The 15,500-nt window shown below is 32.4% G+C and overlaps 2 protein-coding genes across 3 annotated transcripts in view; both read left to right on the top strand.

Annotated features, from left to right (window-relative positions):
* LOC129753710 (mucin-2-like) overlaps positions 1-12,977 on the top strand; it is a 159,214-nt gene extending 146,237 nt beyond the window's left edge. Inside the window, exons 7-10 of the mRNA XM_055749555.1 lie at positions 23-510; positions 11,745-11,875; positions 11,947-12,117; positions 12,177-12,977. Of these exons, the coding sequence (XP_055605530.1) occupies positions 23-510; positions 11,745-11,875; positions 11,947-12,117; positions 12,177-12,545 (1,159 nt within the window). The 3' untranslated portion in view covers positions 12,546-12,977. The remainder of the gene's footprint in view (positions 1-22; positions 511-11,744; positions 11,876-11,946; positions 12,118-12,176) is intronic.
* Positions 1-15,500, top strand: part of LOC129756339 (location of vulva defective 1) — a 760,372-nt gene that overhangs the window by 418,927 nt on the left and 325,945 nt on the right. The window lies entirely within an intron of this gene.

Genomic DNA, 15,500 nt, shown 5'->3' with positions numbered 1-15,500 from the left:
CTGAAGAAATTCGTCATTTCAGACCAACGGAACCGGGACTATGCCATTCGGAGTGTGACCTTGCCGGAACAATACGAATCGTCGACGGTGTCAAGTGGGTCCCGGAACTGCTAGACCACAACACCGACGAATGGAAGCAACTAGCTAAAGACGTCGAAGCTCAACTGAACGAAGTCTACAGCAAGGCTCAGAACCTTAGCAAGTGGTACAAAAAAGTACGGATTGATAGCTTCAGCAAGGGTAGCGTGCTAGTCGACTACTTCGTGGAGCTGAAAGATCTAACGCGGGATGTTAGTACCCTGGAGATTAAGAAGCTGTTCCATGAGGCGTTGACGCCAGCTCCGTTGCCGACGACGACACCGGAGCCACTGGGTACAGATGCGGAGGACGAAGGAGAGGACTTGGATAGCGTGCCGAGGGAACCGATTGTGCAGGCGGCAGTGCCACGAGTGAAGGAGGTGTTCCTGTTGGGCAAGTTTAAGGTGGATCCCGTGTCAACGGATTTTAGTGGTGAGTTGGAAGACCCCTTACATTTGAATTTCATTTGAAACTTCATTATACAAGTAGTCTGAGTTTTATTAAAATCCATTCCAAAAGGCTAAAGCTGCATTTTCATAAAAGGTCTCAGTCTTTCTTCCCACTGTGCAATATTAGGTTTTTTTTGTTATATTGTTTATTCTTTAAAAACTTAAACACTTCTATTTTATGTCATAATACACTCGATTCGCCATTTATATTGGATGGAAGCACTTTAATTGATGTATTTTTAAACACAAGTCCAGTGCGATAGTTCGTGCAGTAAACGAATAAAAAGTGTTTTGTCGTCTTCATAACAGTTTAAACTCTCAATGCTAAAAAAGCAATCATTTCAGCTAGCAAATATACTAATCTTCTCTATCTTAATTTCTTCCGTTCTATTTATTTTAAGAAAATGAGCTATCAGAAACAGCTTCAACTGCTTGAAAGCTCTACTGTTATAACCACTTAAGATTTAATTGAGGTAAATGATATAAATCATGAATCACGCTGTCCAAATTTTCCAAAATACCAGAGAATATTACTTTTTTTGTAGCGAGTTAAGTTTTATCACAGAGTGTGACATGAAATATTTAATTAGTTAAGTTTAAGTTCATGCCTAAAATTGAGCGAATAAGGCACTCAAAAAAGAATGAAACTTGCAATACGAATATTGATCAGTTTTAATTACTTTAACTAGCAGAAATGATTTACCAAGAGTCAGGACCTCCAGTTTTTACATTGAGAGTATATTTTATTTAAAATTGAAAAGATATCAGGAAAGAAACAATGTTAAGGTTACTTCTAAAAGTTTCAGTATATTTTAAGCACATTAGCACGTTGATTGATTAAACAGCTTGAACTTTTCTTTACAATTAATTTATTTGAAACGAACAACCTGAACTTTGGCACACAATATTTTAGAGCTCGAATCGATGTTCAGGATTATTCTTAACCGTATGAATTGTTGTTTTAATGTAAGTAATGGACATTTCAATATAAAAATTCTACAAATCCAAAATTGCAAGAAACGGTGCCAAAAATGCTTTTAGGCTCAAAATTTCTTATCGATACGTTGGAGCTCCAAAAAAAGATTGAGGGTAAAGCTTTGAAATTTATGAGAAATTATTTTATTTGTTCTTCATTCAAAAAATTTCTATAGATTCTTTTCAACCCCCAATTTTCGCTGATTAAATATTTGAGTCAAAACCTTTCACAGGTTGTAATTGAAAAAGTTAAAATTAATTGCAAATAGTTGGAAAAACTGACAGCCCACTTAGATTTTTCTTTGTACGGTCATCATCAAATAAACAGCGAAAAACGAATAAGATCCAATAGCTGAAATCACAGTAGTTGAGGGAATTTTTAGCCACTTGGAACAAACACGCTCTTTCGAATTTTCAAATATTTAAAAAAAATACAGCAATTCATATAGATGACCTACACAGCAAAAATTATTTCCTGTAGAATTACGCAAATGTCCTGTAACAAAAAGGAGCAGGACATTTACCGTAATTTTACAGGTCGAAAACATGATTACGTGACATTTAATTTTTCGTGTGAAACTTTTTTTACAGGACATTTGCTGTAATAATAAACGAATCTTTATTAACTTTCAAGGAAAACAATTTGAAATTACATGTTTTGTTAATTTCAGGTGATTTATTTCAAAGGTTGCAGTTTTCTGTGACACGTAATAGTCAAATTTTTTTTCTGTGTACTGTGCTTTGCTACACTTTCTTAAAATTAATGAAGTTTTGGAAAATTTATTAAATTATTAAATTTATTTATTATTAAATTATTTAAAACTAAATTTTGACATCATTCAGATGCAATCTCTTTTAAATAAGTGCTTCAATTTGAGTTTGAAATTGGCAAACTTTTTTGGCAATTTTGCTATCCCTTTTCTAATGACTGTCTAAGCTTTACAACAAAATTTGTTTGATTAGTTTTTGAGTTGCACAACAAATATTTTTATGGAAATTATCCAATGTTAGTCAGGTGGGGACTTCAATTATACCAAACATGATTTCATTTGCCTTAAGAGCTCTTGAGATATGACATTAAATGTATGGGAGCCTCTTTCATCCTGTTCCTGCTTCCCACTGGAAAAGAGAAGAAAGGTCTTGAATAATCATAAAAGCATCCCTCGTAACCATTCCCACGCCAAATTGGTGTTCATTTGCTTGATTAGTTATCGAGTTATCTCTATCCCTTTTGTATGTTGCAACTAACAAGAGATGAGGGAGGGGTGCAAGATAATCATAGTAACACTTTTTGTACTAAAAAACCTTTATTCTTTATTTGGTTTATTTTAGCTTTTATATGCCAAATTTGGTTTAATTTGTTAGATCTCGAGTTGTTCAAAAAATTGTATGAGAGAACCTCTCCTCCCTTTCTATTTCCTTCCTGGAATTAAGGGGAGGCTATCAAATAGTCATAGAAACATTTTGGTACCCAAATATCATCATCTGCTAAACTCGGTTCTGTTTTCTAGACTAGGGTTTCGCTAAATATTCCATAGGAGCTCAACTTGACACTTTGTATCTTCCCGTTAGAAGGAGAGAGTGGTGCTAAATCATCTCAGAAACATTTTACTTTCCCAATTATCTTCCGAATAAAATTTAGTTCCATTTGCTTGATTGGTTCTCGAGATGAGCAAAAATTTCCACGGGAAACTCCCTCATTCTTCCTTTCTCCCTACTGAAAAGAAGGAGATTGCCAAATAATCATAGAAACATATCCCTCCATGCTGAATTTGGTTCCATTTACCCGATAAGTGTTCGAGCTATGAAAAAAAAATATATATATATATATGGGAACCCCCTCCCTGTTCCTATTTCTCCACTGGAAGAAGGGAGGGGCACCAAACCATCATAGAAACATTGCTAATACCCAAATACCCTCCTAATTGGGTCCATTTGACCGATTAGTTTTGGGAGTTTGCAAAATTCATGTCTAAATGACAATCAATGCGATTTTTCTATTTTCTCGTATTTGCATGAACAGTCACCTAAAACTTCGGTTGGCGCTAATTAGCAACTATCCGTTTTATGAAACTACAGTTTTATGAAGTTGCAATTTCTCTCTCAAGATTATGTTATACTTTCTGACCTGTAGTTTTAGAAGAAGGTAAAGTCTTTCAGTTCGTTGGTCCGATTACTAAATCTCTTAAACTGAAAAACCAGCCCCCACAGAATGTTGACTGTGTGAATTATAGTCACTTTAGTGACTAAACGTTTACTTAACAAGTAAATGTAGAGATCTCTATGGTCCACCCATAGAGCCCAGGTTTGTAACAGATAATTTCGGGAAGGGACCCTGGGAAATGCTAGGCCAGCATTGCGGGTGATGATTTCGTCCTATATCCTCTATGCTTCTAATGTTTCCTACAGAAATTCCTAGCTCTACCAATACAGTATGTAGAAAATTATATCTAAAACTTTGAAATCATATTGATTTTTTTTTTCAGATGAGTTGATATTTTAATGTTAAATAAGTTGACTGATTAATGGCTGGTTGACCACCAGCTCCGCCTACTGCGATGCACCCTTCAAACACTGAGTTCGTCATCGCAATCCAAAAATCAATTTTTACACGAGGAATTGAAATGAAGCTACAGCCAGTTAAACACTCTGCCGATAACCTGTTGTGATATCATAAAAAATACAATAGGTACTATTTGTATCGGAAACTGATAGTATAATCACATTTATTCTCGCCAAGTCATGTATAAAGGTCAAATAGAAATATGCTTGGATTATCCATCCGTCATTTTGGCAACACTTCACTTATGATTTGCGATCTGTTCAACTGGCAACAGTTCCAGTAAACACAACTAATACACTCTTCGTCGAATCTAGAACAATCGTCGATGCCAGGTAAATGTTTGACGTTTTGAATTTAGGACAAATGTATGACCGTTTTCAAAAGCTTTCCAAAAGCTCCCTAACCAACCTAAACTTTTCTATGGAGGACATGAGGTGGTATGAAAAAACCCTAGCAATTGCTTTTGCTAAACTAAATCGAGCATTCGAGCAGTCGCAGAAAGCAATTGCTTCGGTTGATATGAATAAAGTTTTTTCTGACAGCTGTTTTCTCAGTCAGGAGCTTTTACTTTTAGTACAAGCTAGTTTGGTATGAATAAAGCCCAAATCTGAAGCAATCGCTCGAGAAATCTCCTAGCAATTACTTTATTTTCTAAGCATGCTTGGTAGCAGACTTTTCCAATAAACAAATTCTTCAACAACGTCTTGAATTTATAAAATGAGCAATATTACACTTCAATACAATTTAAAAAGGCATTTTCAACATAGATAAAGAACAGTCGAAGTGATAACCCAACTTTTTTCATATTCCTGTCGTTGTATGAAATGATTCGTCTAAGATGAAACAACACAAATCAATAAGTAAATATTTCAAATTAAAAAAATCCGGCTACAGTGGAAGAAGTCCCAATTGGCTTGAAGTTGGAAGAAAGTTGTAATAATTTAAAACATAATTCCGATCTCCCAAATTTATATGATTTTTTTATAATTCAAAGATTAAAAAAAAAACATCTAACTTAAGATGCGCGCCTATTGCCTTTTTTTATATATTGGATTATCCCAATCCGAAAACGTGTGGGAGAGCTTATGATAAATGTTAAAAAGCTAGGCCATTTTTTGTTTGTCAATATTCAATTTTCTTTAAACATCAACATACGAGCATGTATTGACTTAAATTTTTCCGTTCGTTCTTACACCCACCACCCGCACCGTCGATTTCATGGCTATTTTAGTCGTACTTTTCAATTTTTTGATCGTCTTCTTTCATTTTACTTTAGAAAATTTCAGATTCTGCTAGTTGGATAGCTCTTTTTTTCGAAGCAAAAGCTATGTTCTAAGACTTTAGTACACATCTGCTAAGCAAATGTTTATTCATACCAAACTAAGCAAATGCTTTGGGCTTTTGCTTTGCTTGATTTCGAGCAAAGTAAAAGCTACCGAAGCAATTGCTAAACCTTATTCATACCACTAATGGTGTCGCTAGTGTTTGCTTAATAACTACCATAGCGAATTGACGTTCGTCAGTCCTGTTCAATTGCCGCGGTGTAAACATCGTAGAGTTCGGTCGTCGTTAGTGTTGTTCAACAATTATTATTGATTTGCCTCTCTTTTCCAATAAAAACTTGTTAATTTTGATCAATTGTATTTAAAATAACGTGGTTTTAAGTTGTAATAAAAAAATTTAAACATCCTGTACAATAAGTTTTAAAATGACGCTTTCAATTTCATTATTTATTTGCTAACAGCTCTATAATATAATACTCAATATTTTTCTCACCATTTTAATGATTCAAGGTGTTATTCATGGAAGTTATGTTTTAAAAAAAAATTCCATGTAAAAGAACTCAAGCGTTCATTGAATAGCCGCTCAAATGGTATTTTTCATCTGTTTACTATTTTTCTTTGTTCCAATCAAAAATGAAGATAAAATTAAAATAAGTAGTTTTCCTTTTGGTGATTATATTTTTTATGAAAATAGGTAATAAGTTCAAATTTAGTGTAATATAAATTTAATATATGTTGAAACTTACATTTTTCTTCCGGTTGTGGATCGGCAGCAACCGCCATCGAAGAAGCAGAACAGTTTGTTTTGGTTCTGTTCTCTATCTCCAATTCGCACTTGATGATGGCAGAGAACAATAGGATGGTGATGATGATGACAGTACAAATGTTTACATCATCACACGGTTAAGCGAGACAACACAAATTGGGTTCGTGGTAGCACAACAGTGCTGCCAGGTATTCAGGGTAAGAATATCGAAGTACTGCTGAGAAATGAGTACTGTCCCGGTTAGGGATTACGAGAAGTGGAAAGTGACAATTAGCTATCGCTAATAAATATTGTTGTATCCTAATGACCTCACAGACGAAACATGAATATAGATAACTCTATGCCACCACTGAAACCTGCGTATTCAACAAATAAAGATATGTAGTTTTCATTTTGATGATTATATTTTATGAAAATTGGTATTAAGTTTAAATTTAATATAACATGTTCTTTTTTTTAACTTAACATGCTTGACTTGACAATTTTCAAATGGAAATAATTGTTTCAAAAATTTAAAAATTCAAAAATTTTCGTTTATAGTAAAAACTTGAAATCAAGTTTAATTGCTAGCAGCATATATTTAGGAGCTTTCTTTAAAAGTGTCCACTAGATTTGCTTAATTTAAAGCTTGAAAAGCTTATCATTTTACAGATTTTGTTAGGCGCAAGGTTTTGAATTTTTTTTGGATGATTCTAGGTGTAGTACTTAAAAATATGTAAGAGTATTAAAATCTGATTTTTTTCTATAATTCTATTAAAAATAATATATCGACATTCCATCGAAGCTTTGAATACAATTTTCAAAAGGATATATCTATTTTCCCATCGATCGATTAATCTTAAAACCATTCGAACATCACGCGTATTAATTTATTGCGAAGTTTCGTTAGAAATTAAAAGAGTTAAGAAGTAATGAACTCATCATCATCATCAATGATCAATCTAATCACATCACAACATTTTGATATCCAATGATATGAAGCCGAGTTTAGCTAGGGACAATAAAAATAATCATTAAACTGATCAATCATCAGAAACTGAATAACGTTCGATTAGCATATGTTAAGTGTATTTGAAATCATTCGATATAATCAATCCAAACATATCATCATGTATTTCTTATGGCCCCTGGGCTTACAGGAGTTTCAAAAGGAAACTGAGGAGGTTTAGGATATTAGGATTCAAGTGGTTCTATCGCCTGCCAAGGTGCTTTTCCATGCCATATTGACTTTTCCCCGAACATTAAGCGTGGAAATCTGTGGAGGGATGGCGTACAGCCGACCTCCGCTAAACATATTTTTACATGTGCTGCACTTTCTCTCCTCCTATCGACTACATGGACTTGGCCGGCGTCGTTATTGGTTCATTTAAGAGTAGGAGTTCCTCAAAATTATACAGTGAGATTGTGTTGCTTGTTCCCAACACCTTTCATTTGCCCAACGAACATTTAACTAGGTCTACCGCAGAGACAACAGGGATATAAAAAGCTAGAAGAAATAATCGTATTTAAATTACCAAGATAGGATATAGCTGCAAAAGTGGAGGCGAAATAGCTATAATGACTTGATTTCAATAATGAATTTACGTTTTTATTACGCCTACAACAAGCAAAATATACAATCAGGATCAATTCAAGGTAAATGAAAAAAAATTGTCCTGACCGAGAATCGAACTCAAATCGTCCGAGTCACCTTACCGCGAGACTAGCTCAGTCGAGCTGTAGCTCTATACGAGATGTTGAAGTCCCATTTTATTCGGACCGGGAAGAGAGAAAGAGACCCGATTGAGTGTCTAATACTATACGCAAAACAAATAAATTGGAATAAATTGCACGGAAGCTTGTATGCAACAAAATTGCATACTTTATCGTAGCACAAAACCTATAAATCAAGTGAATTTTTCTCAAATAACTCAATCAAACCAAGAAAACAAAACGTGGAAAAAACTCCCATTTTCTTAAATTTGTCTTTTGGTTTTGTAATCTTTCAGATATTGGAGTGTTTTATCGAAATTTTCATAAATTACTTCAAATTTAATTTCCCTTCGGGTTTTTTGGAAATTTCGAAGAGAGGGGAGGGGAGGGGGGGGGTGTCAAAAGAAGAAATTGATATTTGTTCCAGCCTAAAAAATAATAGAGAAATAACAGTCACCAAAAGTTCAGCCCCCATCCCTCGAAGCAGTTCTTCCTACGGCCATGCTTAACATAAATACAAACATATTATAATCAACATTGGTAACTCTTAGCATGCTTCATATACCTCAGCAAGGACATGTATTTCAGCACCACCTCCTGGAGAAAGTTCTTACTAGAAGGAAATTTCAAGCATTGAGGTACTGAGGAAACTCTGAACATTCTTTCCATCAATCGTGGGTTCGCGTCTTAACTACAAAAGTTCGTATTTGAACTTGCATTTCTATGACCACGCAGAAAATTTTGTTTATGTTTTATTTTCAACATAGGAATTTCAGCCTACTCCAACTTTTCTTCGTATAGCAAAGTATGTTGCTAAGGTTTTCAATTTGTGTTGTTTTCTGCCGAATGGAAAAAAGGTCCCGACTGACGGAGTATGCTAATAAATCTATAGATCTATGTATACAATTTGAGATTCTAATGTCATTTGAATTGGAACAATCATTGATGGAAATTTCACGTTTTGGACAATACTGAATATTTCATAAAGGAAATCATAAAAAGGCAACAATTTACTAAGTAAATTGATCTTAAAATCTACTTCACCATATGATTTGAGATTTATTGATGACCACATCACCATTATTGTTATTATTATTATTATCTGGAGCACGTTTGTTAAATGAATATCAGCAGTGCTCTAACATGAATAATTTGGTAAAGGAAAAAATTCTTCGTGTAGAATTAGCTCTTTTTAATACTTTTCATTTAGGCACATCTAATTTTTTGAAAACTCCAAAACATGTTGAACCGATAAATCAAAATCATATTTTGAGTATAAAATTTATTAACGAAGTCAACTTACTTATCATGGAAGATATTATGAAAAAAAAGTAGATATATCTACTTGTGTTGTATCTATATATATAAAACAGGGAGAGAGACAGCCCATACAGAAATGTGCGAACACGCAAAACTCTTCACTGTATCAACCGATTTGCATGCGATTTTTTTTGTTGTGTTCGTCTTCACGCGAAGAATAACACAACGGAGAGATAATTTAGAAAATGTTTTTGTGGAATTTGAAAATAAATTTTTAGTTTTTATTCGTATCAAATAAAAGTCATGGCACCCAATTTCAATTTTTTTCCATTCGAACCACCCAGACTAGGAAGGCGCCAAAAGCAATCAAGGCTTACTGATGTGCATCCATCTCTCATTAGGAAGTTTTGGCGCCCATTTTCGTTGTAAGTGTTACTTTTCACGTGGCACCAGTAAAATGGATACTTGGATGCGATTTTCCCTATGGGGTTCCGCAACTACGAAGCATAGCAAAGCCTGTACGAAAAATATTGACAAAATTTGTAATTTTTTGCATCAGAATCAAGACAATTCTAAGATTTTTTTAGATGTTTGTTCGTTCACCATTAATTTTTTTTGAAATGTCATATACTTTTAGCAACTCAAGCAATATGGCTGTAAAATTTCCAATAGACTCAAAACAACTTAATGAGATTGAATTGAAACATTTCATTATCAAATCATTTTTGATGAGTTTTGGTAACACCAATATAAAGTCATATAACTGGTAAAAGATCACCTTAATTTATTTTTCGTTGATTTTATCCAGTTAGTTTGAGAATTGAAGGTTATTAATTTTGTGATCCCATGTAAATTGAATCATTATCATAAAAACGGATTGGAGGATTAGGAAACATTGGAAAATCCACACTACCTTTCATGCTAAGTGGTTAAACTGAACTTTTGAAAATTTTAGCTATATAGGACTTTATCCTGATATTAGATCCAACTTCCAGTTTCAAAAGTCAGTCAAAAAGATCGTAATCAATAATATCATCAAGCACTAAAAACTTGATAGATTATAAAAATTAAATTTTAAGTAAAAAGCATGCCACCTAAAATTTCGAACTTTTGAGTATGGAGAAAAATCCAAACCAATACACAAAAATACAAAATAAGTTTCGTATCAGATATAAGATCTAAATAAACAATCTGTCAAGCATAAGTAAATTTAAGAATATAAACACTTAAATTTTATCAAAAAAATAAAATCAAGATCAACGGAAATCTTGCTTTCGAATTAACGTTTTAATATAACTGAAAATCTAGATTCATAAAGCCAAATTTAGAATATTGATTCAAATTAATAATAAATTTCAGAATTAAATTTAACTGTCTGGATTACAGCTTCTTATCTTACGATCATAAACTATAAATTTAAGTAATTTTTTTTTATTTTTTAATTTCTATTCCAAATAATCAAAATAGATTTGCTTTCATTCAGGGTTTGCCTGTTTAGAGAAAAATAATCTATATACAAGAAAGTTTAAATTCTTTTTTTTTCTAAATTCTTTAATTCTTAGTGCAATTTACCAATCCCTAACAGAAAATTGAAAAAAAGATAATGATGACACAAATTTCGAAGACATTTCCAAACATTATATTGATTAGAAAAGTGTTGCTTTAAAATGAAATGAAAAGTAACTTTTTCTGAATTGTTAAATATTTGTCAAACCCAGCTCTGTAAATTCACAATAAGATTCAATTAGTGCATTTAATACAAAGTCCAAAAAAAGACATTTGAAATAATAAATAAAAAAAAATTTTTATATTCATTATTCTTTAAATGATCCGGGTACATTTTTTAATTTTTCTATTCTGACGACCATGTTTAAAGAAAACTGTAATGTATTTAAATACAAAGGTTAACACAAATCCAAAATACAACTCTGACGACTCCAGCAAAATAGACCCATTTTTTATTGACATCAATCTTCAACATTTTTAAAATACTTTATCAGATAGAAGTATTTGAATAGGAAGATTAAGCGTTCTTAAGTTACCGGAACTGATCATTAGCAGAACTTTATTATACGCTACCTCAACAAGAAAATAAGTTCGCTAAACAAAAGTAAGCGAACTTATTAGAGCAAATCGTATGAGAGTTTTTGTGTCACGAACTGCCGGTTTTGATTGTAAATTTATGTATGATATTTCCATTCGATTAGCAGTTTTTTAATGAACTTAAAATAATGAAATTCGAATAACACCATAATTCTGAATTTTTTTTTTTCTGATACAAAGGTATCCACTAGCTTTTACACACTTAAAAGAAAGGCTGACTAAGGAACAGTGCTAAAATATAAAAAAAATACTCAAAAATAACAGGCTTAACAAAGTTTGCCGGGTCAGCTAGTTTAGTATAATTGTCAGATCGGGACACAAAGTTTTGGTGATAATGAGCTTAACAGTTTTCGCCAGAAGCTTTCGAAATTTAGTCTAAGGCAACTTAGGTCTTCTCGATAGCATTCATTCATGTTCGTAAGAACTTTCCTCACATGGAGGCGCGTTTCATGTGTCCTTCAAGTTTCTGGGGAGTGAGGAATATTACTACTGTTATTATATTTGATAAATATCTTGAGAAGATTTTTAAAAGTGTTTATTTACAAATTTACCATTTTTTACCTTCCCTATCACAGTCATCCCGAAACAGATCATCGCCACGCCGGCGCCGGAAGAGGAAAACCTGCTGCTGCCACAGTGGGCCATCGCCGTTATCGTCATCGGGGTCGGTTCACTTCTCTTTGTCATCCTTTTCGGTGTCACTGTGGTAAGATTAATAACTTTAATTGCATTCCAAAACAAATTAATTTCTATGTGGTTTCCTTACACTTTTTTCAGCTAATCAATCGCCAAAAGGCAGCCAAGAAGAAGGCTCCCACCCCGCTGACGGCCGACATGCTGAATGAGCTAAACAAGAACCACATGGGCGGCATCGACAACTTCGGGTCCGAGGATCTGTACAATCTGGATGACGCCTGGGACGACCATGGACATGATGTGAAACCGAAGGTAAGATTTTTGAATTTAAGATTTAACAGTTAAGCTCTAATCGTTGGTCTCTCTTTTAGCGTTTCTCCAACTCCATGCACGGTAGCAGTGCGTCCAACATCTACGACAGCTGGCGCTCGACGCATCAGCGCCATCCCGGGAATGCGGCTGGTGCCGGCGGAAACGCCTCAAACGCTGACTACTTCTACGATGATTACGGAAGTCCGCTGAAGGGATCCCACTATCCTCCCTCGGGGCACAGCCACGGACATAGTCATAGCCATCATCATCAGCGATTGCACGACGCGGCCGCAGCCTTCATGATGCACGAACCTCCGCCACCGGTGATGGCCATGTACCCGCCCTACCATCATGCACCCCTCCCTCCCACAGGCCATTACGCCACCAACTCACGACGATACTATCGAGATTATGATCCCAATTTCTAATGTGAGTTTGAGAGAGTGTTAATGGTACGTGTGCGTGAGAGAAAATGGCGGGAAAAACTCGTCGCCATTTAGGTTCAATTTCATCCGTTTAGTTTTTCGAATCATCCTCAATCCTTTTTATTTGTTTAATTTTGTTTTCATAACTCGCCGGCCATCATTCGAATCATACGCGTGTGCGATATAGGATATAATCTTATTAAAATCGTAGAAAAATAGTGAAAAAACCAACAAACAAACAGGGAGTCTATATACAGTTTTGTGCATGGATATCTTTGACAAAACTGTTCCAATTCAAAGTTTAGGAAGTCTCTAAATTTCAGAACTTGGAAGATAAAACGTATAGTCGAAGACACTTGTTTAACATTTTCGAAATGTCCGAACGACGGGCATTTAAACCCACACAAACAAGCAAACAAACAAACTCGAACTCGAACGCTAATGCTAATACTAACAGATGAAACTCATTTCCTTGACACACTTCTTGAAAAAAAAATCCGTTCCAGTTTCCATCTCCAATTATGTTTGTGACTAATTCCTTGAAAGAAGAAACATTTTTTTTCCCAAAATTCTAACTTTCTGAGGAAGACTTTTATTTAACAGATTTCAAAACGAAGCGCTCCAAAATAAACGAGTTTTAAACCGATCTAATCTCTCTTATGACTAGTTAAAAAAAAATCAACTCGCTGGTAGAAACAAAAATTTTAAACTTGATTTATGAGACACAAATTGGGAATTTGATATCTTTTTCTTCTAAATATCTGAAATCTGAATTCCACTTGCTGAAATTAAACTTCTGAATTAGATTCAGTGTGATTGTATAAAAACAGTTATACATTTTTAAATGTCGTAGCTAACTTTGGCTGAATGATTCTAAAATTTAAAAAAAAATGTGACAAAGCAACGAAGTTTATTTAAGTGATAATTTTCATTTATTTGACTCTTAACACATTTTTCTGTTAATATTGAATTTAAATTTTTCGAACATCATTCTGAGGCAAGGCCTTAAAAAATATTAATTATAAAAATTTTAAATTGCATGAAAAAAATGTATTAAACAATCATTTTTTTCAATGATTTTCAATTTCGTTCAGCTACAAAAATGATCTTTGCATTGACTAATATTCAAATCCAGAGATACCTAATTTTTCATATTTTTCTTACTTTGCTGATTTTTCTGATTTTTTTAAGTTTCTGTTCTGCAGACTTTTGACATTTTTTAAGTGTTCTGTTTTTCAAAAATATTGTTATTTTATTTTTTTTTATAATTTTAAATTTTTCTTATTTCTCCGTTTTTTTCAATTTTTGGATTTTAATTTTTTTTTGTTTTTTTTTTCTGTTTTTCAAATATTTCTCATTCCTGGATTACTTTTCCAAGCTTCATGGAATTTTTCAATTTTGCTGACTTTCCAGATTCTTTCGATTTTTCTGATTTATCCGATATTTATGATTTTTGTGCTCTTCAGATTTTTCAGATTTTATATTTTACTAATTTTTTTTATTTAACTAATTTTGCTGATTTTTCTGAATTTTCTGATTTCTTGACTCAGATTTTTCTCTTTTTCTCAGGTTTTTGTGATTTTTTTTATTCCTGAATTTCATGATTTTTTTTTATTTGAAGGCTATTTTAAAGTTTTTTTTTGTTTTTTTCCTGAATTTTTAGTTTTTAATTTTTCTGATATTTCTATTTTTCTTGATTTTTCTTATAACCTATCTGATTTTTCAGATTATTTAGATTTTTCTTTTTATTTTTTTCATTCTTCTGATTTTTCTCATTTATCTTTTTTTTCTTATTTTTCTGATTTTTCCGATTTTTCTGATTTTTTTTTGATTTTTTAGATTTTTCTGATTTTTCTGATTTTTCCGGTTTTTTTTTTGGATTTATGTGTATCTTAGAATTTTTTCTTATTTTTCTGATTTTTTAGATTTTGCTGATTTGTCTAATTTGTCTTACTTGTCTGATTAGTCTGATTTGTCTGATTTTTCCGATTATTCTGATTTTTCTGATTTTTCTTGTTTTTCAGATTTACTGATTTTTTTCAGATTTATCTGATTTTTCTGATTTATTTATTTTTTTTTTATTTTCCTTATTTTTATGTTCTCGTATTTTTTTTATTTTCCGATTTTTCTGATTCTTCTGATTTTTTTTTATTTCGCTGATTTTTCAGTAATTTTCTGATTTTTCTGATTTTCTGATTGATTTTATCGTACCAATTTTTCTGATATTTTCTGATTTTTATGATTTTTATGATTTTTATGATTTTTCTAATTTTTTCAGCCTTTTCTGATTTTTCTGATTTTTCGGTTTCTGATTTTTCGGATTTTTCTGATTTTTTCTGATTTTTCAGTTTTTTTTTCTGATTTTTCAGAATTTTTTTTAATTTTTCTGCTTTTCTGATTTTTCTGATTTTTTTGATTTTTTTGTTTTTTTTTTTATATTTCTGATTTTTTTCTGATTTTTCTGATTTTTTTGATTTTTCTGCTTTTCTGATTTTTCTGATTTTTCATATTTTTCATATTTTTCTGATTTTTTTAGATCTTTCTGATTTTTCTGATTTTTCTGATTTTTCTGATTTTTCTGATTTTTCTGATTTTTCTGATTTTTCTGATTTTTCAGATTTTTCTGATTTTTCTGATTTTTCCGACTTTTCTAATTTACCTGATTTTCTTTGATTTTTTTCATTTTTCTTATTTTTCTGAGTTTTCGGATTTTTTTGATTTTTCTGATTTTCCAGTTTTACGGATTTTTCGGATCTTTCTGATTTTTCTGATTTTTTATGATTTTTCGGATTTTTCTCATTTTTTTTTGTTTTCTGATATTTTTGATTTTTCTGATTTTTCTGTTTTTTCTGATTTTTCAGAATTTAATTGATTAGTCTGATTTTTACAATTTTTCTGATTTTTCTGATTTTTCTGATTTTTTTTGATTTTTTCAATTTTTCTGATTTAACGAATGTT

This window comes from Uranotaenia lowii, chromosome 3 (assembly GCF_029784155.1).
Source record: "Uranotaenia lowii strain MFRU-FL chromosome 3, ASM2978415v1, whole genome shotgun sequence".
In the NCBI taxonomy this organism is placed as follows: domain Eukaryota; kingdom Metazoa; phylum Arthropoda; class Insecta; order Diptera; family Culicidae; genus Uranotaenia; species Uranotaenia lowii.
This window is presented reverse-complemented; position numbering and strand designations above follow the sequence as displayed.